The following is a 27047-nucleotide window of genomic DNA, read 5'->3' as shown; positions in this document are numbered from 1 at the left end:
TAGATGTATAGGGAATATTTCTTCTTTTTAAATCAATAATTGCAATAGATTTGTACTCATTTGAATGTCCAAAAATGATTTATCGATCAGCACACTAGAAAAAGTGGTCAATTTATTATTCGATTATTTTTACATGTAAAATATACGGTAAACATTCACTTTTTGATTTAATTTTTAGTTTTTCTTAAGGAAATTAAGGGACAAAAAATAGTAAATACCTTCTTTTTTTGTTAAAAAGCTTAACCTATTGATATTAAAGCAAAATCCAGTATGTCATCTTTAATTTTAAGAGTTTTAAGGACTGAGGCATTGGATTATAACATGACATAAATATGGAGAATGATTTCATGTGTATATTTAAGGAAAGTCCTTAAAAATCTCTCATCATAAAACCTTGATGGCCCGCCTGCCTAGTCAAAAAGCCTTTGCACAATTTCCTCAGTGCAGTAAAACCAAAATGCCCCAAAAATGGAGGCCTAATAAGAGCTTCCGCTGTTGGAGTCAAGGAAATACAGATTACTCAGAGCTATTTCAGGCAATCAGAAGAGCACATTTTTTTGGGGGGTGTAATCATTTGTTTGAGCATAGAATTACCATTCTATTTTGAATACAGCATCAAGGCTTCCATCAAAAAGTTCCACAGTAAGAATAGACGATTGTGCGCTGCTCTGCACTTTGTGGCTGCACTCGAGCCACACTTGAGTCTTATTTCAGGAGCCAATGCACAGACTAAAGGACGTGTGAAAGAAAAAAAAGGGAAAACAACCCTCTTTTCTTCATATTACTCCACTAGCCACTATTTGTTGTTTTGTATTTTAATGCTCACATTTGGTAGCCATGCACGGTAATAAATCATAAAACCACTTGTGGGCACTGTAAATGATCACTCCATACTAAAACATCTTTACAATGCCCAAAAAACTGCCCCCTCAAAAACACAAACCCTGAACTTTGGATCACTATATCTTGTCAATGTTTAATTTATTGCCAAATTAAGCACAAAAAATACCATGACTACGCAAAGCAAAGTGTATAAAAACTAAAAGATTAGTTTTGCTATAGGCTAAATCCAAATAGATTCTATGTCCTATTTATGTAGAAAATATACATTTTAATGTAATTTGTCATTATACACAGTCTATGGACTAACGAGGGAAAACATTCATATAAATATAAAGAAAACCTTGACATGATGTTATTGTTTTTTTTTTGGTTCTTCCGATAGTGTTGACAAGTATATTTGTAAGGCGTAGGGTTTCATTTCAATTCAAATTTGTAAAGATGTAATGTTCCAATTAAACATAAATGAGAATACAATAATCCCTTGAATATCGTGGATTTTATAAGCCAGACATGTCCGCGATAATCGAAAAAAAGCACAGTACGATCACCACTATTATTACTACCATACTATAAAACTAAACTAGATTTTATGAGACTATAGGGGTGACTTCATTTACCAAAACCTTCTTGTGATTAAATAAACTGTATATGCTTTCATGTGATAGGTAAAATTACCTGCAATTCCCATGTAATTCCTTCAATTTAACTACTATTTCTAAAATATCCCAGTTCCACACAGGCCTACAATAAGATGAACACTGGAGCTCAAAACTACCGCCGCCATCATTCCAGAACTCTAAAAAGCAGGTCATTAGGCGTCACCATAGCAACAACACAGAAGCTGTTCTCCTAATTACAAACCAGTGCATCATCAAATGATTTCAAATCTGCATTGAAGCAACATGCCGAGTCTAATTTGACTGGGAAAAAATTCTGAATAACTAGGCAAAATTGGAAATTATCTTTAAAAAAAATCCCTATAATATGAAAGTACACTTAGGCACTTTTTGGCATTTTCTTTTAGATTTGAAACGTGTCCTCTTTGAGGTACCTGGGTTGAGCTTGGCAGCTGTCATGGCAACAGTAACCATGGAGTCATTCTGGTCAGACCAGAAGAGAATGACGAAGAAAAAAGCTGCCCATTGCAAATTAAACATCTCCATCCAAATTATAGCACCACCTGCCTCCCTTTTCCCCCTCTTTTAATCACGCTTAAAGGACCTTGTAAAAAGAGGTGGACTCAGCCACCCATTGCTTTGTGGAAGTGTGAAGCCTCAAATTTGGGCATTTCAGGGGCATATGCCAGCCATCCTACTTATTTGGAGCCTGCTTTCAATTACATAGAAGCACGACACACCATACCCCTTAATCTTTTTAATAAAATAAACGTCTGTTTGTTAAATATAGATATGCACCAATACCATTTAAAAAACAAAAAAACGTCAACTTTCCACATGGACTTTGCAGTCACCATGCTTGTTAATCTAAATCTCATCCAGGGTTGTTTTTCTATTCACACCCTTGACGGAGGCTACTAACATTTGAACTCATTGACTGCCATTATCGGCTATAGACATCCAATTTATTCCAACTGGGAGGCCGACAAAGAATGGGAACCAACAGTCCACCCAGCCAAATTGGAATGGATGTCCATTGGCAATTTGTGAATAGAGAAAATATCAAACTTTGGTCCGAGGTTAGTTTATCAGACCCTTCTACCACCTTTTTCCGATAAAAAAAATAACAATAATAATAACAATAAAAATAACGAATTTGTTTTTATAGCTGTACAAAAAGTAGTTACTACTTATAGAAGTTATTTGCCAATTTTCTGTTATAAGGACTTCAATTTTGTGTGCTCATTTAGACTCATTTCTCAACAAAGATGATTATTCTTTGAAAATGTCCTCCTGTTTCTGGCATTACCCCACAGATCAATTGCTTGCTCTCACAGCAAAGTGAAAATACAATAGTGTATGTACAACAATTAATCCATTATTAAATAACTAATGGTTTAAATGATTAAAGATTATTATTATTAGTGTTATTGTTTGACCTGAAATCACCCAAATCCTCAGCTATCTGCAGTTCTCTATAAAAGTAAGTTGACAGACTTTGTTTCAGAATAACAAAAACATCTGCTTTTAAGATTTGAAAACCAAAATACATTATTTCTGCTTAGATACTTAAGTTAGGGAGCAACTGATTTACAATACAGACCAAAAATTTGGACAACCTCATTCAATGTGTTTTCTTAAATTTCATTATTATGTATACATTGTATATTTACCCTGAAAGTATCAAAGTTATGAACAAACACGTGGAATAATATAAAGGTAATTTCTTTCAAAAAAGAGGGGTCATGCTCATCTGCTCTCCGATCTGAACTGCTGTTAAACTTGCGGTTTTTGAGGCCGATGACTCGCTTAAAAAAACGATTTACGGCATGTTTATGCATTCTCTTCGCTCTTAATTTAAAATGATGTCTTGCTATTGAATAAAGGGCGGACCTGAACCAATTTCCTTATTATTACTAATGACAATTAAAATGTCAGTGTCAAGCTAACGACAATAAAGTCCCCTGACGTCACGGAAAAGACGGCGGTGGACTTAAAGTGTTTAAAGGTGACGCTCCAGAGAGTCTGACTCAATCTGTCTGGGCATTGACCACAGAACAAACTTGTATTAGTCTCTTTCTTAACCACGCCACCTCAGACTTCCACATTTGGAGAGCCCATTTTGAAATACACAAATAAAAGCAGTACTTTTGCCCTAATATTCATCAGGTTACAAAAACTACAAGGCTTTCTGATGTTAATTTTCAAAGGATGCTTAATCCTTTTTGAAAGAAAGACATTTGTATTACTGTCAAATTTGACCTAAACAGGAGGTCAGCGGCCCGCCCTCCCGTGGAGGGCTTTATAAATTGCCCAAACCACTGCATTACTGTTATTATTGTTTCTTACATGTGGAGCTAGCCTTGCTTGTACAGGTCCAACGTACGTCATGGTCAATGCAAGTAAATTACAGAGTACAATGACTTTGTGACGTTTGGCCCGCCATGAGAAACACGCGGTAAACTCTTTTGAGTTTGTCTTCCGGGATTTTTTTTTTTTGTTGCTTTTTTTTTGGTGACACGACGGCAAGACCACCAACAACTGTTTATTATTATAACTGACCACTGAGAGCGATGTGAACATGCAGATATAGTTAATAGGTCCACCACATGTTTAGCTACTTTTGAGCAAAGGGCTTAGTGTTTTCTCATCACAGAGTTTGTTCAAAATACACAAAAAATAATTTGGATTTGGCAACCTATATGCAATGTTAGGAATATTATAAGACAGTGAATTGCACTCAATGTAAAAAAGTGCATAAAATGAACCATTTTTTTAATCGAGCATTTCTAATTCCTAAAAATCCAATTGTACTACCATTTAGAGGTTTTTTCTTTAATTTTTTTTTTTTAAAGATAGTAGCTGTTGTTTTGAGACACAAGCATTTGATGTTGGCAATGAACTGAAATCACCTCATCCTAAGTAGCACTTTGCCACATAATAAACAATTCTTCAAAAAAGATCCCTCAGGCTGTTTATTGCCACTCCCAGTTGAAATTTAGTGTCAAAATAAATATAAAACATAGATAATTACGTGCCGTTTATTTCCTAACCGCAGCTTTGCCTTCCTAAATTGTATCTTGCCAGAAAAAGTTTGAAAACTATTTATCTTAAGTTTTATATTGAAGAGTTAACAATGCACCACTTCTTTTGTTATTGAGAGTTAGCATATAGATAAAATACACAAAAACTTGGATTCACGTATCAGAAAGAAAGGAAAAATACCATCAAATTTGACGACTAAACTAATAAAAGAGAAAACGAATACGTCAACTCCAAAAAGTCCAGGGGGGGAATTTAAAGGCGCCCCCTACTGCTTGCCTTTTAAACCCTAAACTGGACCACAGTGCGAAATGGATTGAACATTTATCATAATCAGTGGTAATTAATTCAAAAGAATAATTTATTAGTTGTCCATTGGTTTGGCTCAAAGTTGTCTTTAAGTGTTCTCCGCCCTGACCGAAGTTTCATTTTTCCAAACGTGGGTCGCTGTCAACCATATTTCTGAAATGACAGTTATAATTTACACTTGGCCGAGTTTTTCCGTGCTTTGCCAAATAGCTGATTTTAGCCAGTGAGTTATTTTTCTCCACATTGGTCAAAACAAACTGGTCTCCCGAGATGAAAACATCAGTGGAGAGAGGCAGCAAAAGGCACCCACTGCGTTACTGAGAGTATCTTGCCTGTTTTTTGCTTTCAAAACTGCTACTTTCTGCTGTAAATATGAAATCTGGTTGAGTGGAAAGCTCCCAAAAACAGAAAAAAAAGCAGAAGAAACCTCCCTCTCTTTCCTGTGACTTCATGCCAGTTCTTGGATGAGCTACAAAAATCTCGGAAAATAAAAGAAGAGTTTCTTTTCCTGATTTTTACAAGTACAATTTAGTTAGGCCATATTGGAGGAGAGAAAAAAAACGGAAGTGAGAAAAAGCACGGGATGTTTCGGCTTCATCCGTTTGCTTTCTGTTGACATGAGGCCAAACCGCAAAAGTCAATAAATAGTTTTGCGCACCTCTGTATTGCGGCACTTCATTCATGATTCACCTTGTATTTGAGGACTGTATTTGAGTTCAACTTGAAAAAGGCCAAAATAACTAAATGCCTTGTTTGATTTGAGCCTTTGGGCTTGTTTGTGTTGCTTTCCGACCAATCTTGTTATGACTAGTAAGCCCATTTCTACCATTACAAGGGCCGCCCGCCATCGCAAAGTTACTGGTTACTAATTTCATAGTGATATGATACTAAATCAATTCTTTGGGATATTATACAATATTTGCCAATGTTTAAAAGTCTGCCACAATTTCATTGAATTGGATTGAAGTGCCTTGGTCGATTAACTACAATATCGTGGCCTCATTTAACACAACGTTGCAGCTAAAACAAAACAGAAAATAATGCAAAATAATCTTGATATTTTTGATATTTTCTTGCTGAAACATACCAAACATTTGAATTTTTTTCAATTTTTCTTTTAAACTAGGCAGCATTGGGCCTTCCCAATGAGTATATAGTTTGCTCCTTCATCCATTATCCTCACAAGGATCACATCAAATAGAGTACATTTATTTCCCAAATGGTCTATTATGAAATCATCATAGAATGTTTCAACCATCTTTCTCAGGAAGTCAATTATTGGGTGTTGACTGTCCCTTTAAATATGTAATTGAAGGCAGCAATATGTTACATAACAGAACACATTGGGAATGGCTTGGCTATTTTGAGCTGCGTTTTCACTGAACTATAGAATACTGCTAACATCAGCTTCCCCTGCAAGCCACATGCCCTGAACTAACTATTGTCCAGGGAAGGCATTGTACGTCTAAAAAACTGCCAGCATGGGTGATGTGCATTTTGCGGTCAGCGATGGGTAGCCAAGGTTTATTTAGAGGTAGAAACCTTTAGCAAATTTAGAACGCGAAGACAACGCCGGGCTCTGCAAAACTGTGCGGTGAAGCGTTAACGATGTAGTACCTTGAGAGGTGACGGGAGTCGCCATAAATCCCAATTGAACAATGCACCGTAACGTAAATAGAAAGTATTGTTGCAAAAATCCACTCAAATTGTTGTCAACCCAGGTTTTGAGGACAATGTAGGCATATTATTTTGGAAAAAAAATAAGCTGTAAATAACATTTTTGGGGTCCACTTGAAATCTAACAACGTCAAAATGTAATTACTACGCCATCAAATATAAACAGTGCATAAATAAATCATATCAAGATGAGTGAAAACTGTATTTTTAAAGCCCACTTTGAAGCTATCATTTGAAACTCTAATTGGAAAAGCTGAACTGGGTTTTAAAAGGGTACTTTGAAGCCTTAAATGAGGTTTTTATATCATTGCCTGCCATTGGCAGCATGTCAAATTCAAATGGATATATCGCTATTGTTGCATTTAGTTTCTTAAGACAGCAATTTTATCCATGAATTTCATATTTCTGCATTTTCTGCATGGATTACTCGATTTGTTGAGGCCTTTAAAGTTCATGAATGCCCCCCAAAAAATCCAGAAAGCAGAAGACAGCACTTTGCTGGCATTTTTGGGTCATTGCCGAGTATATGAAAAAAAGTTTGATGTTGCCTGACAGTCAAACCGTGAAATTTGATGTTGCCGATTAGTCATTATCCCAAAATACAAGACGCCAATCCGACCTACACTTAAGCACCAAAAACCAATTGAAGTGGTTTTTGTTTGACTTTAAAAGAATCCCGCAAGGAGCAATCACCTACTGACATTTTTATAAGGGATTTTCTAACATTTAGAGAACTATGTGATTCAATTATGTTTGTTTTAATTTGAGACAAAGACTTTTGAAAGATAAGACGTGGATAATTAAAGGTGAACATTTTTGTAAGGCTGCCACACCCTTTTTAGAATATGAAATAGTAGAGTCCTACAAATACATTTCTCAAGTACTGTCATAACTATAGTAATACCCATAAAACAGGGAAAGTACTATTTATTTTTTAAACTGTTCTAGTATTGTTTTTTTCCTCCACAGCTTACCTATTTATTATGCTGTTACTAATTACACAATATTTTAATTATAGTAGTCATCTCCTAAGTAAAAAAAATGCAACTTTGTTTTATAAAAATGGCAACTTACCTGCTTTTTATCCTATGTTATTGTTTGTTGATATTTCAATATAAAACAAGCACAAATGGCGAGTACAGTATTTTTTTGCATTAAAAAAAGGATCTGAAAGTTCAAAAAACGTAACTTGATTGAGAACATTTTGGATTCTTCACATAAATAACTGTAAGATATACATTTATGTCCCTCAATGTCAATAATATTTAAATAATACAACTATGGTATTGTATCCATTAAATGTAAGCAATGCTTTTAAAGAAGTAATCCTAAAAATAAAGAACAAATGTACCTATGGATTTTAAAAACGCTGAGTTCTTGAAGATGAAATAAATACTTTAAATGGAACTACGTACGTGTAAACAATTGGATCTCACAGTGCAAGATTATGCAAGGACGGCCGTGATTTAAGAATATTGGCTTCAAAAGCTTGTTGGAAGTAAATGTCAGCGGTAAATCTGGCGGAGGTGTTCAAGTGAAGCAAGATAAGCCACAGCATCAGCATCCCATCATTTCCATCAAATCCCTTCTGGAAGCCATCAAGGAAAAGACAACTCCCCTTTTTTTTTTTTTACATTTCTCGTAGCCACACGCAGACTTCTTTTTAAGTATTATATGAGCAAAAGTGGTGGTATTTTTAGTTAAACGAGTCTCTGGCTGCTGCAAATCTGATATTTTCTAGCCTAAGCAGCTGAGTCAGACGCTTGCCGGAATAAACTTGGCACAAGCGCCGGCGTGGCAACAAAACTTATCATCACGGTGGCGATAAGCTCGACCGGCGAGCGACGTCTGCCGTCATGCGGCTCTATTTTCATCCCGTTTGGACTTTGGGATTTGGACAAAAATGCTGAATTAAAAGTTGGGAGTTTCCAAAGTGACTTTCTCATCGCCAGCGTGCTTCTCTGGTGAATCTCTCAGTTAGCAATTTACGATAGGGAGTCAATCATTTAGGAAAAACCACAAGTCAAATGAGTCATTAATTAGATTGCTTGTAGAGTAAGCAAAGGCCAATATGAGGGCGGTTCTGTTTGGTTAGTAACGCCAAATACTAATATATGCACAATTGGCCCTCAAAAATACTAAAATGCCAGATAGAATATATGTATTACAACATTAAAACAGGCTATTTACGAGGTAAGGGGATTTTCTTTTTCTTTATAGCAGTGTAACATAAATTCTATTGTAAGTTCTGCTTTGTCCTCAATTGAATACAGTTTAGAAAAAGTGAACTGAACAAAAGGCTTTTTCTCCAATTTGAACGTTCAATTTAAAAATAAAGTGCATTCATTCATTTTAAAACTGAATTTAAACAGTATTTTCCTGATATAGAAATAGATATAGATATATTCTACTCAATACCTTACTTCTATGAAACTTTCATTCAAACGATCAGGCTCAAAAAAACAAAACTACGATTTTAGAAAACATCATTTAGTCATTCATTTTCTCTTCCGCTTATCTTGACAAGGGTCACTCGGGCGCTAGAATCTATCCCAGCCAATGGTGGGCACCCAGAAGTGGTAGCCAATAACTGGTCTACCTGAAGAAAACCCACATAGGCACGATTAGAACCAGAAAATTCCACACAGGGAGGTCAAAACTCCCCAGGAATTGAACCTTCAATTTTAGAACTATGAGCCTACTCTACATTCCTACCAAGGTACTATAGGCAATGCCTAATATGGAATCTTTCTACACTATAGAAACCATAGCACCATCCACAAACAATTTTGTCCTTTTTCAAGCTTTCTTGAAGAGAGCCTGCCTTGAATGAAAAACTCAAAAGTACTTTCCTTTCCTCAGCTCCCCCAAAGAGATTGACCTCCCACATATCACCACCTCCGCCATTTTTAAGGCCTTTTGAACACTTCCGGCCTCATTCGGTCGGGTCCACGCTTGTGTCCGGGAGCCTGTAATTTTGCCAGGGCCCCTGTCAAGTGTGCCATTCATAAAGTGTAAAGTAGCTTTTAGCGGTCCACAGAGTTTATTGAAACATTAAATTTGTGACAGAGCGTGTATCTTTAGCCGTAACTGGGCTCACGTGATTAGGTTTTGGTCGAGCCTCTTACATCAACCGACAATTATATGTGCCTCCTGGGTGTGGGTTGCGCCTTGGTCAGCCCGGCGACAAGAAACCAGAAACATCCATTCCTGTGCAATGGAGCGCTCCAAAACAGGACCCAAAAGGCGAGAGAGCCTTTCCTTCGAGGAGCCTGTTATCTTTCCACAGGGCTTAAAATCGCCACACATACGTTGCAACCTCCCAAGTTGCTGACTGACTTGATACTTCTACTCGTAAAGTAATTTTACTCATGGCATCCAATCATCTTTCTGCTGTAAATTTCTAATGGGTAGTACTATTGTAAGTGGGGGCAGAAATTTGATCAATGCTTGTATTATTTTAGCCAATCAACTGAGTATTCCTGTTTTCTCACTTGATGTCAATAATACCCATTATCACTGTGACATCACTAAATGGCACTAAGTGTCATTTTTTCTCTTCTTAAAAAAATATTTTCTCCATCATACTCTATCTAGAAAATTCATTATTTGTATAATGAAATACCAAAAGATTTAAAAAGTGTTTTCTTGCACTTTAATCTAATCCATAAAAAAACATTATATTATCATCTGTTACTTTTTTATGCTATAAAACTTGTAATGATTCTCTGCAAGCTCCTCCAATTAAAATGGATTGGACATCCATCAGTGTCATTGGTAGCCAATGAGTTAACATTGATGCCATATTGCATAAATTCTAATGTGCACTTGTGCAATAACAATGTGCAATATATTAGATTGCACAATATTTTAGAATTCACCTTGCCAGCATGTGACTTTTTATATTTTTATATTACTTATTTGTGTTTTTTTTACCTGGAAAACGCACTTTGTGGAGTAGCACCACCAATTTCGTGTATTCTAAAGTTTATACTAAAATCCTTTTAAAAGTGTAATCTCATGTGGCACTGTAGGATGTTTCCTGAATGGTTTTAGTCACAAAACATGTAAGTGGACACTGTATGGAGATGGTCTTACAAGCCTTTATCTGTCCTTCAAACCTAGTCTATTGTGCTTCTTCACAATGAAGCCTAAAGACCACATGAAAAGACCTTTGCTCTGGTAATGACCTGTGCTGAGTGAGCTCGGCCATGTACATTCTCAACACTCTTCCCCTCTCTTTTTTCTTCTTCAAGGAACCACCTTGTTTGCTCGGAAAAATAAATGCGGACGACGGGTAAAAAACAAGTTGGACATTTAATTCTATTCGGGTTGCACATCTCAGCATAAAAGTCCCTTTGGAGACTGACTGGGGCATGCAAATGCGGATTGTTGTTGTTTTTTCAGCTTGAAAAAAAAATGTTTAAAAGGCCTAAAAACGGACAACTTCCATTGCCGTGTTTGAACGCATAAATAAACACGCAGAAGGGGTTCTTTCTTTTTTTTTTTTTTTTACTTTTTCAAATCCTTGCTCCACCCTTTGCTTCTCTGTCATTTCAACTATTTTAAAACAGTACATATAAAAAAATGGTGGCTTAAGGGGTGGGGGTGATAGTGTTTAATGTTTTTTTTTTTTTTTAGGCAAACAGAAATACAGCTTTCTGCTGGAAAATTGTTTTTTTTTTCCTCAGAACTCAAAAAGAAAACTGATGAGTAGCAATTAAGTAACACAGCACATTTTTGTGTGTTTCTTTATAAATACCTACCCACCCATGTCCAATTTGGGGGTCCGACCAGGAATTTATTGTTACGTTAGTCGGTTTTAGTATTTAATTTCGATCTAGATCTAGCCGATGCCATGTGACCCCTACTGTACGTCAGCAAGGTAGCTATTTGTCAAAATTGCGGATAATGCGCCCTCATTTACGTAAACAAAACTGTCGGAGAATCTTTAATTAAGCCGCTGAAGAAAGATGGCTGTCATGTAAACGCACGCCATGTCGAAAGCCATGAGAACAAGTGGGGAAGTCGGGCAGGGGCGGAGGGGCATGCACTCTAAATAGATTAGCCATCTCGCGGAAAAGTCTACACGCATCATTTATGGTCACTTGTGTGTTTTAGAACATGTGATTATTTGGGTGTGGACATTTCCTATGCGGCGGCGCTCCAAAATGGAGAAATTACAGCTGGACTGTGTCAAAGCACAGCGAGGACCAACGAAGATAATACGGCGGCAAGAAACACAACACTGCAAAGCGCCAGAAATGAGGCTGTAATTGAAGGCGTTTCCCCCCACCAACTCACACTGGCTTTTTTTCCCCTCGCAGCGGCGATATCAACCCTCAAAATAGACAAAAATCATACTTTGACTCACCTTTTAGTTGAACTCTTGAACAGCAACCAACATGGAGTCAACAAGATGAAGAAAACCGCCCCCATAGTTCTTTTACCTGGAAAATAAAAATATAGTAGTTATAAGAAAAGTACAATATATACCTAATCGTGTTCCTAAAAACAGTTTACTTGAAGCTGTTCCTGTTAAAAAGTGGCTGATTTTGCAAAGTCAACCAAATTGTTTGTCCATTTTGGGCCTGTAAAAACCTTTAGTTTAGACTAAGAGTGGGAAAACTATTCCACAAAGGGGTTTTCATTCCATCCCATAAAGAGAACACCTTTTCACCAACAGGTGCAATGAGTGGATTGCAGTCAGATGCTTTTTGTTTTCTGCAGAAATCTCATTGGTTAAAGTGTCTTTGCAGGATTGGTTACAACAAAAACAGTGGCCGTCAAGGACCTGTTTGCCCACCCCTGGTTTAGACCTTTGTTTTGATTAAGAGCAATAAACTGGTTTCCTATTTAGCAGAAGGGAGTTTTTCCAGGATTCCCTGTGCAATTTTGCACTGCATTTGTGCCTTATTTGAAGGGGTCTCTCTATTAAACTGGCCTATTTGAAGTGGTTGCTGCAAAAAAAGGCCAAATATTTCAGAGGGTCTCTGTGTTCAAATGTCTTATTTCACACAAATCAATACATAAAAGTGGCACATTTTGAGTGATGTTTGTGTAAGAAAGGCTTTTTTTCCTGGGCTCACAATGTGGGAAAGTGGCTTATTTTTGGGAGTCTTTGTATAAAACATGTTCAATTTGAAGTGTCTTTGTATCAAAGTTACTTAGTCTACCCGGTCATTGTGTATCTTATTTTGTATGGATGTGTAAAATCTGGTTATTTGGGCGGATACTTCAGTAAAAGCGGCTAATTTAGTTGAACTATCTATGCACAAAGTATATTTGGAGGGTCCATGTGAAAGTGAATTAATTAAATAGGGTATCTTGAGTAATACATGACTTATTTTCCTATTTTGATTTCATCTGGACTCTCAATTTATGACAGAAACCCTATTTCTGCTTTTGCTGCCTTCTTGTGGATAACGTGGCTACTACGCCAAAGAGAGCAAGAATTATATTTGACAAGCCTATTCCCAGGATTTAAACAAATGTACATTAAATATGAATACATCTGCATGCATGTGAAAGTTAAAATGGTTCATTATTACTATATAAAAATAATATATTTTGTATGACAGGCCCCAATGAGTCCAGACAGTCAGAGAGTTTCTTGAAATAAATGTTGCAGACCCTGTGTATATATAGTAAATGTTGGCTTTGTGGATAAACAAACGGGCCGCTACTAATTTGGAGCTGTCTTTTATTTTCTAAGAGATTCGTGGCTAGTATTTTCGGACATTGGTGTATTTATACAGCGGGAGTCCGGTAAACATGAACTCTAGGAGGGGGGGGGGAAATCATTAATGCAAGTGGACAAATAAAAAGAAAACTCATTAAATATTTGTGAGGAAAGTCATTAAAACGTGAGATGTACATCAATAAAATAGCGTGTGAAGAATCAAAATGGGGTTTAGAAATTTAGAATCATGAGCTTAAATGACATATAAACAACCAAAAATAATGCTTTAGAAATGCAATTTTGAGGAAATAAAACAAAATTAAATGTGATAGAGCCTTATTAGGCTGAGAGTTATGGATATCAAATGGATGACTTGATCAATTATAACAATTGTTAAAAAACAACTAATCAAACTTCAAGATCATTTTTTTAAGAGATGAATATATGATTATAATGGAACATATTTTCACTGTTTATCAGTCTTTTTGCTATGGGACTGCCACAAAGTGAAATACAAATAAATTTATACTACAAGGGAGCAAAAAAACCCAATAAAATAAGAACAAAATACATGAAATAAATATTTGAAGTATCAAAGAATGAACCGATATAAACAGCAAAAAAAAAATTAAACAAGATAAAGGGCTCAATGAAAAGGTCAAATTGCTGATTAAGATTTTTTTTAAAAAGTATCATAAAACTTAAAAACCTGCCATAAACACTGTGGCTCTTTGTGCATTGTCATCAAGGTTCAAAAGAAGAATTTCTTAGAAACAAAAAAGTGATAATCATCATGTACTTGTCTTTTTTTTTCAAAATGAGGAGGCACCCTGATGCGACAGGCCCGTTTTTGGGCAGACCTGCCTGCTAATTACAGCTCTACTTTCTTGAGGAGGGAGGTACTTGCATAGTGGGGGCTTTTTTTTCTTACTATTTTTTCTGTGTGTTGTAATGATGCTTATGCGCCAATATGGTATAAATACTCGCAAGTTTACTGGGGAAAGCAGCATATCCTCAGTTGTGCTCCAAGCCAAAGGATATACAGAAGCGCCAGAAGCCCACTGGTGCTGAGGAGATTCTTTTCGGTTTTACCCTTAAAATTTGGTCTCGGTAAGTGTTTACTTATTTGTTTTAGGGATGCATTTGCTTTAGCCAGCCTCTTTCTTGGATCTGTGTTAATGTAGTATTGTTGGGGTAATGCTCAACTTGGGGGGATCACAAAGGGTCAACAGTTTTTTTCTAGCTGCAATACAAGTGATGTGCAAGTTTTTTTTTGTTTGTTGGTATTTTGTTTTCTTAATCTTAATTTGATCACTTGCAGATTTTGACCAAAGAAAATGGACATCCGCGTCGCATGCATCGTCCTCCTTATGGGCGCCCTGGTCGCAGGCCACGGCAAAAGCTACGTGGTCAAGAAAGTGGTGAAGGCCGCCCCCCAATACGAGCCTTATCACGTTAAGGGCCAAGGTAAGGAAAATGGCTAACCATGTCTCACTTTGCTTTAGATATAAAACTTACAGTTGTAGCTTTTATTTCTGTTTATCTTTATGGATATGATGGAAAGGTTAGAATCGTTTTGTTTTTTTAAATGCAGGATGGCATTTTTGAGAGAAAGCCTATTGAGAAAAAATGTTTGCAGGTCATCAATACGATTACATTAGAATGGCTAACTATCACTAAATTAGGAAAAATATGATAAGATAGTTATTCTAATTTACATCTCTGAAAGACATTAGGGAAGGCTTATTCAGGAAAATAGTGATGAATTTTAAACCAAGGGATATCATTACAAATTATAAAAAGATTTATACAGCACAGTTATAATCGTGATTTTTACCATATTTAGTGTAAATATTTACCTAAATCATTTGTTGTAATTTTGTAAATGTAAATCCTCCTAGCAAGATATAATACATATTGGTTATGATAAATATTTTAGGCCAGGAACGCTTTTGACAGGTCATTTGAAAAACTAATTTACTGTCATTGATGGCATTGGCTGTCCAATCTATTTTAACTGTAAGCTATTACTGCCAGCCAGCTCTAGTCAAAATGGATTGGACATCCATATTTCGAAATTTGAACTGCAATGAGCCATGATCAGAAAATTGTAATCCAGGTAACTTTCATTTCTATTTTTTTGCACCTGCTGTACACAACTCTAGGCAAAATGCAGATGCATAATTGTGGACAGAAGGTTCAAAGAAGGAGAAATGACCCTTTCCTGATCATGGCACAGCAGCTTGTTTAGCTGCTATTTTGGCCTTGGCAAATGAGAGCCCAGTTTGCCAGCAGCAGCAGCAGCAGCACTGTGGTTTGTTTTTCTGGGCGTGGCACCCAGGGAACAGAACACATCTGCCAGGCTTTATTCCGACCACATTAAAAGGGGCAGAAATTAAGCCATGCACATCATATAAAAAGCAGCACTCCCCATTATGCAGACTGCTGATTAAAAGCATTTGACAAGTGTGGTCTATGCCAGTAGCATTTGTTCATTTGTGCATTCATTTTTTGAAGACTACAACTAATAAGACTAAATGAATTCAATTGCTGCCATCAGCCATTTACTTCTATGATATCAACATACTCATCTGTTCTCAATTGATTGACTTTTTCAAAGGGCCAACTAAGGAAATAAATAAGACATCCTTCATAGGAGTACATATGTGTATCAAATATACTAGCAAAACATTTAAATGCGGAAAAAGTGATTTCCACACTTACATTTTTCAGATAAATGATACTCGATCTCAAATCTATGCTCAAAATGTTTCACAAATTACAGTATATATTATACATATACACACACACACACACAGACATATAGCTCAACATAGCTACAAGGACACTACAAATAAAATATGTGCAGTATTTCCTGTCAGCAAAATGTTGCCTAACTTTGTCATGGTCTCATAAACCTGTTTGTAGTTTAGTTCCATAGCCGTGAATGTAGTCCATTCCTCTATTTTTAGTACTGCTACTAAATAAGGCATCTAGTTACAATTTAATGTCTCCAAACTTTGTATGTTGACTTGACTACAACAATACAGTTTGTTTCTTCATTTCTTATTACTGATCTTGACTTTTTTTGTTTTGTTTTGGTTCTTTTTTCTTCTTCTTTTGTTTACAGTGGTGGCAGGTGAGCCTGGTATTCCAGGTGAGTCTGGTCCCGCGGGTCCCCCTGGACCCCCTGGACCCGAAGGAAAGAGCGGAGTCGGCTACCCCGGACCCCACGGACCTCCCGGACCTCCTGGAGCTCCTGGCCGTTCTATCACTGGCAAATCTGGAACCCCCGGCGGACCCGGCAAACCCGGTATTCCCGGAGCACCCGGTGAGAAAGGACACACCGGTGCCCCCGGAGCCCAAGGACCCAGAGGAGCTCCCGGTTCTTCAGGAAGCCCTGGACCCGCCGGCATCTCTTCTACTGGCAAACCCGGAGCTACTGGTCTCCCTGGATCAATGGGCCCAAGAGGAGAGCCCGGTCTGAAAGGACACCCCGGTGTTCCTGGCCTGCCAGGTCCCAAGGGTGAGAGAGGTATGGGAATCCAAGGACCCCAGGGCGCCACAGGCCACACCGGACCAATGGGACCTACTGGAGCTCCAGGCCAGTCTGCAGTTGGCAAGCCAGGAAAGTCAGGTATGCCCGGTGAGCCAGGAAAGTCAGGAAGCCCCGGTAGAGATGGTGCCCCTGGCGCCACTGGACCCATGGGACCCAAAGGACACACCGGTGCTCCCGGTGTAGGCTTTGCCGGCAAGCCCGGTGAGAATGGCGCACCAGGTCTGCCCGGTGCCGTTGGCCCTAAGGGACACCAGGGACCCGCCGGCCCCACCGGAGCCCCAGGAACCCCAGGATACGGAAAGCCAGGTGCCAATGGAGAGAAGGGAGAGAGAGGATTTACTGGCAGCCCAGGTGCCACTGGCCAGAAGGGTGAGCAAGGTCCTACCGGATACACCGGTGCCACCGGTGCCACTGGAGCTACTGGCCCCATGGGCCCAGCAGGTGTTAGAGGTTTCCCAGGTGAGACCGGCGCAACCGGTCCCAAAGGCGACTCCGGCCCAACTGGAGCTCCAGGAGCCAAGGGCAACAAGGGAGATGTAGGAGCACAAGGATTCCAGGGAAAGCAGGGTTACCCCGGCCCAGCTGGCCCCGCTGGATCCAGAGGAGCCACCGGAGCCACTGGTGAGAAGGGTCATCTCGGTGCCCCTGGTACCCCAGGAGCCCCAGGTATTCCCGGACCCGCCGGACCCAAAGGTCTGCCCGGCCGCGCTGGAGAGTCTGGTGCCGTTGGTGCTACTGGAGCCACTGGTTCTCGTGGACCTTCTGGACCTCAGGGTCCCGCTGGTACTCCCGGTCACAAGGGACACCCCGGTCTCCCCGGAGCTCCCGGCCCCGCCGGCCAGACCGCCAAAGGCGTACCTGGACCTCAGGGTGCCCCCGGTCTTCCCGGTGAGAGTGGTATTGATGGACAACCCGGCCCAGTTGGTCCCCCCGGTCTTCCCGGACCTCCCGGCGAGGTGGTCTTTGAGAAGGGTATGGGAATGGGAATGACCGAGATGATGGTCAAGGCCCCCATGTCTGCTTTCACAGCAGCCCTGACCACCCCCTACCCAGCCTCTGGCAGCCCCATCAAATTCGACCACATCGTCTACAACGCCGAGAGCCACTATGACCCCGAGTCCGGCATCTTCACCTGCCAGGTGCCCGGAGTTTACTACTTCTCCTACAGCATCCACGTGAACGGCGCCCATGCCCTGGTGGCCCTGTACAAGAACGACCAGCCCGTCATGTTCTCCTACGATGAGTACAACAAGGGCTTCCTCGACCAGATGTCCGGTAGCGCTGTGCTTCTGCTGAACGAGCAAGACACCGTATACGTCCAGATCCCCGACGAGGAGGCCAATGGAGTCTTTGCCGCCGAGAACGTGCACTGCTCTTTCTCCGGCTTCCTGATCGCCTCCACGTGATAAGTCGGTCACCGAGAACGCGAAAAGCCAACAGCCAACCAACTATATGTGCTCTCTATTGCTCCAACCAAGTGTCAACCCAACTGTCGACTCTTGTCTTTGAGCAATGGAAGCATGTCGACTTGAAATTTTCCACAACAACTAGGTGCTTAGAAGAAGGAAAAATCTAATTTATGTTAACAGGAGATCAGGGATGGAGAAAGCAATTCACCACATGGCCAGCAGGATTCTTTTTGGAATGGAGACAGCATGTGAACCCGAGGTTTTATATCTGTGTTGTGTCTTTTTTTTTCTTCACTCTTTTCTTTTCCACACCTTTATAAAGACTCTGACTGTTTGTCTGTTTTTTTTTTTTTTGCACAACCTCGATTTTTGTTGTTGTTGTATGTATATGTTTCTTGCCCCAAAGCCCAGTAATCTTATTAAAAAACAAGACAAAGTACATCAACACTTTCTGTTGTAACGGTTTTCTGTATATGACTTGAATATTGTGAAATGGGAAAGTGGTCAAATTGACCGTGAGGAATAAAAACAAGTACTAACCGGAATATTGTCATATGAGCAATGCAAGTGCCATTTTATATCCCTGAAAATGCATTATGTCATGTAAAGCATTATTGACACAATAAAAAGATGTCTTAACAATATCTTTCTGTCTCCGAAGAACTATTTCATTTTCTAACTAGGGTATACTGTACATATTGACATTTTCTCATATTACCTTAAATATTGTGGATGGCAAATTTAAGATAAATAAGAATTAAAAATATTATTTAGTTTTGAATGTGCATTGTGAAGAATTAATAGAGAATGTTTCAGAATTAATGAAAGATAAAAGTTTGAAAGATAGATTAAAAAATGACATCATTGTAAATCACATTAGCCAGTTGAATTGATTTACCATGTTACTATATTTCTAATGTATCTAAAAAATGTTTTGGACTGCAAGAATATTTGTGCAAGGCAAATTGAATGATAATTTGTCAATTAACATAATCTGAGAGTTTTGAAATATTAAGTATGTATAATGGAATTAGGCAGATCAATTCAAGAGACTTGATACCTTGATGCATGGAAGAATTTGCACTATAAAGTATGAATTTAAAATACTTTCATATCATCTCTCCTTGGAAAAAAGTATTTATTAGCAGCTGTAAAAACGTGGTGGACAGTAATTATTCCTGTTTATATTTATCATAGGGTCAAAAAAATGTCTTCCTAATTGAAATAAGGGGTAAAAACCCGCGATCCCTGTGAATTATGAAGGGAAAAATAACTGCACACAATGCAGAGTGAAGGGCTGTAAATACTCGAGTTGCACTGAACTAAAAGTAGGAGTTCATTTCAGTTGTGTAAATTTACAAAAGCCACTATGTCTTCCTGCGGTATGAGACTTGTTTGATGTAGCCTAGCCTCCCCCAATCCCTTTGGGGAACCAAAAAAGGAAGAAAATTGGCTGTTGTAAACTGACGAGACACTGTGGTCGCTCGGTGCACTCTAGACAAGACAGGAGCAGACATGGCTTTAACTTTTGGTTTTTCCCACAAGCCGCATCAGTACATTTGCAACTATTTAAATTGGCTGGAATGTACGATGCCTACATTTCATAGTTCACTAACATTTTGGGTGCAGACCTGACCTCGAGATTAGTGTTTATCAAAAGTCAGTTGGCCTTTGTGCAGCCCAAAACAGCACAAACAAAAATATGATGTAAAAAGCACATCCTGCTTTTTGTGGCCATCCCACAGCTGGGTTTAAGGCCACAGCAGAGGAAGTGGATACTACGTGGGAAGTTTGGGTGTGTGCTGTGGGTAGACACAAACACGCCGGAAGTCATTTCCTGCAATTTTCAAAAACACTCTTTTTTGGGGGGCGCATATTTATATCAATTCATTATACACAAATGCCAACCTTGACAAGACGGTGACAAATTTCTCCGCAACCACAGACGTTCCACTAAACAAAAAAAGGTTCACACCCCAGACGCTGTGATTTATGATACTACATCCAAAAGTATAGTTTAGACTTATAAATGAGTGCTGCATAATTGTGTTATTCTTACTGAGGGAAAAATGTAAAAAACGTATAATCATATACTACTTGATGCAGTAAAATAAAAAAAAAACGTAAAAGGTAACTCCCCTATCAACGTGTTTATCCTCCTTGATCTTGATAAAGTCAAGGCAAACTGTTACCTACAGTATATTAAATTTTAAAACTCTCATGATTATAGAATTGCAGCTTTTACTGCATACTTTACCTACAAAAACCTCTGACAAATTGGTTATATATTTCCCCTACAATAAGAATTGAGCTGATATGACACAATAACCACATTAGAGTGCAGCCATACAAAATATTCTGTTATTGTCAAATTCTGTGCCAAGTTTGTATCATAGTGATTATAGATTGATTTCTTATGACATTTATAATAATCTGTTAACCTGTCGATGATTATATACAGTAGATTACGTGTGTAATTTGCCAGTAGAGGGCAGTGCAGAATTATTGTTGCCTGTAGGTTATGAATGGCCACTAGGTGACGGGTTAGAGCTAAGATCCGACAGCCTTCAGCCTGCAATAGCACACACGTGCTTTCGGATATTTCTTCTGCTATTGACAAAAAATATCCAGACTCTGGAGCATGCAAAGGTAATTCTAAAGTTACATGTTTAAATTCCAGTGTATATACTAGATATGTCTGCCATATCTTGTACAGAACAACCTAGATTGAAAAAATAAAAACTTATATAAATTTTTCAAAGGTATAAGTAAGAAGAATGCTTTGATTTGAACTACATGCTGCAGGAAAGCTGAAAATATTATTGAAAGAAGTCATTTGTTAAAAATATGAAAAGCAGACATCAAGACGCAAATACCAGACAGACAGTTATTCGTTCATTTTCTGTACCATGGATCCTCACAAGGATTTCGGGATGATATGTTAGGAAATATAGTGAGCGAAAGCACCAAATTAGACTCAAGAGACGTCAACAAACACAAACAAACGGAGTGCGCCAATTCACTTTCCTTTATTCTTCAGTGCTCACAGAAAGTCAACACCTAAATACCATGTTGTTGCCAATGTTACATTCAATCTTTATGTACAAAAGAAGGGGGGAAATCCTATCTAAAATGTACTAGTCTAGAGATGAAGTGTTATATAATAATCACAGCTTGATCAGTTTTTTTTGTTTTGTTTTTGCTTAAAACATCTCCCAGTTTTATTCAGTCTTACAAATGGTGAAAAAAAAACAAGAAAACAGTCATTTACAATGGGTTAAAAATGTCATTTAGGTACAATTCAGTCATAAAACCAGCAATATCAAAGTCTATACAACGTGCATTACTACAGTTAGGAAATGGCATACTCTAAAACGGCAGAGGAGAAAGTGATGAGCACCTATGTTATTGTTTGGAATGGTGAAGAAATGGAGTTCCGCGGAGGGCGGAACTCTTGTGGTCCAAAAGTTGTAAACGACGACATTTTGTTTTTAAGACTCGGCTGAGGGCTTTTTTTTTTGTTCCCTTTTATTTGTTTCGCTGCACAGCACATTGCACAGCTTTAGCTGCTACATCCAATTAGCCCAGCACCAAATACTTGAGTTAAATATGTCAGCATGTAAAGAAAAAAAAAAAACAAAAGAACAAAAAAACAAAAACCCATTCACTCTCACAGTCGCACATTCACCCACAAATGCAAGTACAGGCTCCTCCCAGAACCCACCTTGCAGTCATTATGGATGAAATGTAGAAGAAAATAAAGAGGAAAAAAAATTGATAAAGAGAAAGAAAATCCTTGGTTTCAGTCCTCGCATTCTTTCAGATGGGCTTCCTTGGGCCTCCTTCATTCCAGGGTATTCTTCAGTAGGATTATTCGGCAGGGGCGGGGGTCTCCGGGGCCTCTGGACTGGTGGCCGCGGCGGCAGCCTCGGGTTCGGCTGGTGAAGAAGCTTCTGCTGGTTTCTCCTCATTGGCCACTTCCTCGGCTTTGGGTTCTTCGGGCACGGCCTCTTCCTTGACTTCCTCTTTGACCTCCTCCTTTGCCGGCGCTTCCTCCCCTCCGGCCTTCTCCTCTTCCACGGCTGCCGCGGCACCCTCTTCTTGGGTCGCCGCCGCCTTCTCCCCTTCTGCCTTTTCGCCCTCGGCCTTCTCCTCTTCTTCGGACTCCTTCTTGGTTTTCTTGAAAGAGAAGCCACTCAGCTTGAAAGAGGGCTTCTTGAAGGAGAAGCGTTTCTTCTTTTGCTTGCTGTCTTCTGCCACTTCTTCGGGCTTGGCGGCCGCCTCGCCATTTGTGGCGGCGGCGGGTTCCTTCTCGGCTTCTTCCGCCTTGTCGCCGTCCTCCTTGGGCGCCTCCTGGGTAGGAGTGCTTCCGTTGGCTTGCACGTCGGCCTTGTTGGCCTCTTCGGCTGCCGGGGAGGCGTCGCCGTTGCTTTTGGCGTGGCCGTTCTCCTGAGAGGGAAAATTAGAAGAGTTCAACGGGATGACAATAACTCTAGTGTATACTAAAAAAAAAAATCGACATCTACTCAAAAGCGGTTGAATTAATTGTCAAATGTTTTTGATGCAATATGTCAAACAGGGCCATTTATTATTGCCTGAACTGATGACATTGTTTTCAGTTGACTGGGGGGGGTCTGTTGTACAGTGGCCAGGAAGTGAAAGAATTTGCATACTCTAGCCACTTTGCAAAAGTCAGAAACAAATGCCAATAGCCACAAACTGAATACAAATAGACTCTAAATGACAGTAACTGAAGTGGACTTGTGACCATATACATTAGTAGCTTATAAATTATGGGATAATGGCCAATGAGTAATGTTTGCCGTTCCAAAGTCCCAAGCCTTATTATTAAATCAAATAAACAACGGGCCTCAAAGCTGATAATTTATGGAAAATTGGTGCCTGCACTCTGCCATCACATGTATTGCTTCAACAGACTAACATGGAGAAAATTTGGGGTCACTCAGGTCAGAAAAGGAAAATCATGATCCCTTCACAACGGATTAGCCTATTTAACAAACATTGTCAGGGTTTGTGATATAGTAAGAGAAAGCATGTTGGCCTTTAGGGGGATGAGCAAGCAGTGTCAAATATGGCAATGCTTTGAATTTTCCACCTAAAAAATTAATGCAATGTATATATACTGCATATATACTCTGATTCTGAATCTTCATATACACTAAGTAAAGGTTAAGGAGGGTACCAGTGGCTGTTAATCATCTAGTGCACACTAAATTTGAAATGGGCAAAGACTTGTTGATGATTTAAAAACAACAAAATCAATACAAGAATTAAGATTCTGTTTTGAGTATTGATCTGCCAATGCCAATGTTGGTAGAAATGCTTTGGTAAGGTCGGTATCAATACCCACAGGGGGAAATCATTTAAATGTTGAATGTTTAAATATATTGGGGTGTATGGAGGATAAAATCAGTTAGAGGTAAATCTATTGTTCATATTTAGCATTTTCCCAAGGAAATCTCTTTGATAATGAACAATTATTAGCATCCACGCTCGTTGCAAATTAATTCCAATAGCGATTGCTCTCGACCAATAGGAAAAAAAGCTGGTAAAGCCGCAGCACATCTGTTGCTAGGAGAGTGACGACAGATCCTGGAGTTTCTTTTCACTTGCAGTACCACGTTATCACCACTGAGGGGGAGTTCGTGGCCGTCTAACGTGTTCGAGGCCCGACGAAATAAGGTGTTTTAAGCTTTTTCCTTTTCGTTTCAATCAATAAACACATTCATCTTCAATTAAAAATCCAATCAAAAGCATATTCTGGCGTTCGGGGTGAGGAATTAACATTGCAGTTGGAGTATTTTGGGAGCAATGGGAAACAAAACGTGGCTCTCCCTCAATCTGGCAACAAAGGCGTGGCGTGGATAAAAAAATGGCCATGTTACCAGAGAAAGACCCCACGCAAATCATTTTAAACAACAAAATAGATAGAAAATTCCGATGGCTTTAATAAACCACCAAGCCCCTTGGGGGGCGATCAATTAAAAAGCAATTAAGCCTTATTTGGATTTTCATTTTAAATAGGCCAATTATAGTCACAATAATTGCTCATCAGGGTGTATATAGTGTTTTAATGACGAGTGGCGTTAAAATGCCTATGACAAAAGTGGGTGAAATGAGCAATGTGGTGGCCACTTTCTCCTGATACCGGCGAGCCCAACATGGAGCACGCCATTGATGCAACACATTGCCCCCCATCACAATTAAGGCTTTAAATAATTCAAAATGAACCTTACCTGTCCGTTAGTCTTGGCAGCTGCAGGAGAAGCTGCAGCCTCGCCGGGTTTCTCCACCGCAGCTTCTTCCTTTCCGGCGTTTTTGGAGATTTGTGCTCCCATGCTGGTTCAACAAAGGGAACCCGAGCGATGCAATGAATGAACAAAGAACCGCGGACGCTTTTTGCTCGCCTCTCGAAACAATCAAAACGCGGCGATGTCCTACTTCTCCTAGCGAGGGCAATAAAAGCTGCGGTGAAGCTTTTAGCCGTAAACGTGCGAGAAATGCGGCGGGAGAGAGAAAAAAAAATCGCAGACGAAATCTCGATTCGCTCTCTCTCCTTTTTTTGTGTGTAGGTCGCGAGGAGTTTGGGAAGCGGAGAAATTGGCCCCGCCGCGAATGAGATGCGCCGGAGTACAACGCCCAAAGCAGCAGATGAATGGGCGCTCGGGCGTTGACGTCACAGCCGACCAATCACAAAGCGGATAGACGAGCGCGCGAGAGGGGGGGCCATCTTGGAGCGGGGCTCGAGAGGACAATAGGAGGGAAGACAACATGGCTAACACACATACGTCTACAAACTTATACTTTTAGAGTGACTTCGCATCCGGTTTGGACACTTTTTCCCGAGGATTTTAACCGTGGCTTCGCAGCCCAGTAGTCACACTAAACGATCTAGGCTGATGCTACTACTATTACTAAAACTAGTGTTTCAGATGGGTTGGGACATCAGTGGTGTCAAAACCACAGAACCCAGACTAGTTTTTTTTATTGGCCTTCTGCAAATTGTGAATATATCAATGCATATGGCCCACGCAAAAAGTTTGAATTCAGTCTACATTTTGTTACACTTCTCAGTTTTAACACTAGATGTACCCACTCACTTAAGTACTGACTTTCCATTAGGTCAGGGGTCAAAGCCTGAACTAAAATCTATGTAGCAAACTATGTAGTGACATTTTTTTGCAGAACTTCTCTTTGTATTTATAGTATTGTACATATATAAACATACAGGCCTAAATCAGTATATCACATATATCTGTTGACCTTTTCAGAGTATGGTCTATCTTTTTCCCATTGTGAGCTGGGATAGGATCTGGCATTTTGATCACCCTTGTGAGGATTATTGGTACAGAAAATGAACAAACATAGAAACTTAAATTATATCTGAAACAACCACATGTATATGAAAACCACACAAATTTTGATTGAAAATAACATCAACTTTACAAGATATGGGTAAAAATGAGTTTGTCGAGTATATAAGATCACATTGTAGATCTTTTCCTATTGGGACATTTCAATCTCTAAAGCTATGTACATATGATAAATGTATGATAGCATATGCCCCAAACTTGTCTCATCTTGCATAAAAGCATCTTATCTGCTTGTTGCAGCTGGACATTCCCAGTGACCCACATCTAATGAGTTCACGCAGCAGCCTGACCTAGCCAGCCCTCCGCGCTCGGACTTTGCCGGCAGCAGCTACCATTGCTACGTGACCCACATCTCCATGGTAACCATTCCAAAATGGCACCCGGCACATTGAGGGCTCAGAGGAGTGGATTAGGGTGACTTTTCTGCTCCCGCCCTCCCACGTCCACTGTGCAGGCGAACTAGGCCACACTTCATTATTGTCCTATCGTGATGACATGCAAAGCTGCCATTTTCACGCCAAGCGGCCGCATGAATATGTAAACTATGAAGGAGGGAGAATGCTGGACAAAGCTGGTTCAGATTGGGTGGTTTGACGCACGGATTCACATCTATACGAACGCACGTAAGATGAGTCTTAGTCATGCTACCGCCTTATTAAAAAAAAACTTAATTCCAGTGCAAAATAAACGATTAAATAGGAGAATTATTTGGCTTGTTTTTTCTCCTCATTAAATATAACTTTTGTTTAAATGGTAGAAATAGTTTTGATATGGTCCTTTAAAATGTGTAAATATACACTATAAATATGACCAACTACACTGCAAACAGGGGCGTGTAGACTTATAATATTCACATTTTTGCAGCATCAGAGCATACTATTTAGAAAAGGTATACACGATATGTCACAAAATATCCCTACACACAACATTTTCAAATTTCTGCCTCAACATATGTCAAATACAATAGTGGGTGCAAAATTATGTAAAATTTGGAAGACTTACCAGATCCTTGCAGCATGGGAGAATGATTGATTTCCTCCATTTTGTAAAATTGGGGTCATTTTGAAGTTTTTATAGTACTTTAGGGAACTAGAAGAGAGAAAGATGCAGTTAAAAATCTGTATTTTTGTGTGCAACAGGAATAGATGTGATACCTTATGGAATTGCCTTTGGATCTGGTGAGAATTATTGTTATGTTGAGTAATTGCATTTTATTTTAAACATTGTTATACAAGAGTTTGGCTATTTAAAAGAAAACTAGAGCTTTGCCCTGAATTCTGTCACTCCAAATCAGGTCGAGGGAGTGGAAAAGAGGCGGGTCTACTCGTCGTTGTAACGCGTGGTTGGTCTAATCAAATTGTCAATCAAAGTCATCCACAACAAGGGAGGCTGATGCAAGATAACCCAAAGACGGAGCGAGTTTACAACGTAAAATCACCGCCCCTCTTTTCAGTGCTTAAACATCGTCTTCACCATTCTTATCTACTTGTTTCTCCCACTTTAATCTTATTAAAC

General features: G+C 39.3%; 2 protein-coding genes and 1 long non-coding RNA gene across 3 annotated transcripts in view; 1 reads left to right on the top strand and 2 right to left on the bottom strand.

Moving 5' to 3' along the window:
• LOC144206617 (uncharacterized) overlaps positions 1 to 27047 on the bottom strand; it is a 36454-nt gene that overhangs the window by 8643 nt on the left and 764 nt on the right. Inside the window, exons 2-3 of the long non-coding RNA XR_013328404.1 lie at positions 26535 to 26621; positions 11863 to 11938 (exon numbers count right to left, since the gene is read on the bottom strand). This is a non-coding gene — a long non-coding RNA (uncharacterized LOC144206617). The remainder of the gene's footprint in view (positions 1 to 11862; positions 11939 to 26534; positions 26622 to 27047) is intronic.
• col10a1a (collagen, type X, alpha 1a) lies at positions 13987 to 18782 on the top strand. The gene is made up of 3 exons (XM_077731900.1): positions 13987 to 14280; positions 14492 to 14637; positions 16301 to 18782. Exons 2-3 carry the CDS (start codon positions 14508 to 14510, stop codon positions 18133 to 18135), a joined length of 1965 nt encoding a protein of 654 aa, XP_077588026.1. The 5' UTR covers positions 13987 to 14280; positions 14492 to 14507; the 3' UTR covers positions 18136 to 18782.
• On the bottom strand, positions 21149 to 24808 carry LOC144206689 (uncharacterized). Its single transcript, XM_077731790.1, has 2 exons — positions 24396 to 24808; positions 21149 to 22587 (listed from the first exon to the last, which is right to left on the bottom strand). The coding sequence occupies exons 1-2, from the start codon at positions 24495 to 24497 to the stop codon at positions 22009 to 22011; spliced, it is 681 nt and encodes a 226-aa protein (XP_077587916.1). The 5' UTR covers positions 24498 to 24808; the 3' UTR covers positions 21149 to 22008.

The sequence above is a fragment of the Stigmatopora nigra genome, chromosome 13, assembly GCF_051989575.1.
Source record: "Stigmatopora nigra isolate UIUO_SnigA chromosome 13, RoL_Snig_1.1, whole genome shotgun sequence".
Classification (NCBI taxonomy): domain Eukaryota; kingdom Metazoa; phylum Chordata; class Actinopteri; order Syngnathiformes; family Syngnathidae; genus Stigmatopora; species Stigmatopora nigra.
The sequence above is the reverse complement of the archived record's forward strand: the minus strand, read 5'-3'. Positions and strand labels throughout refer to the sequence as shown.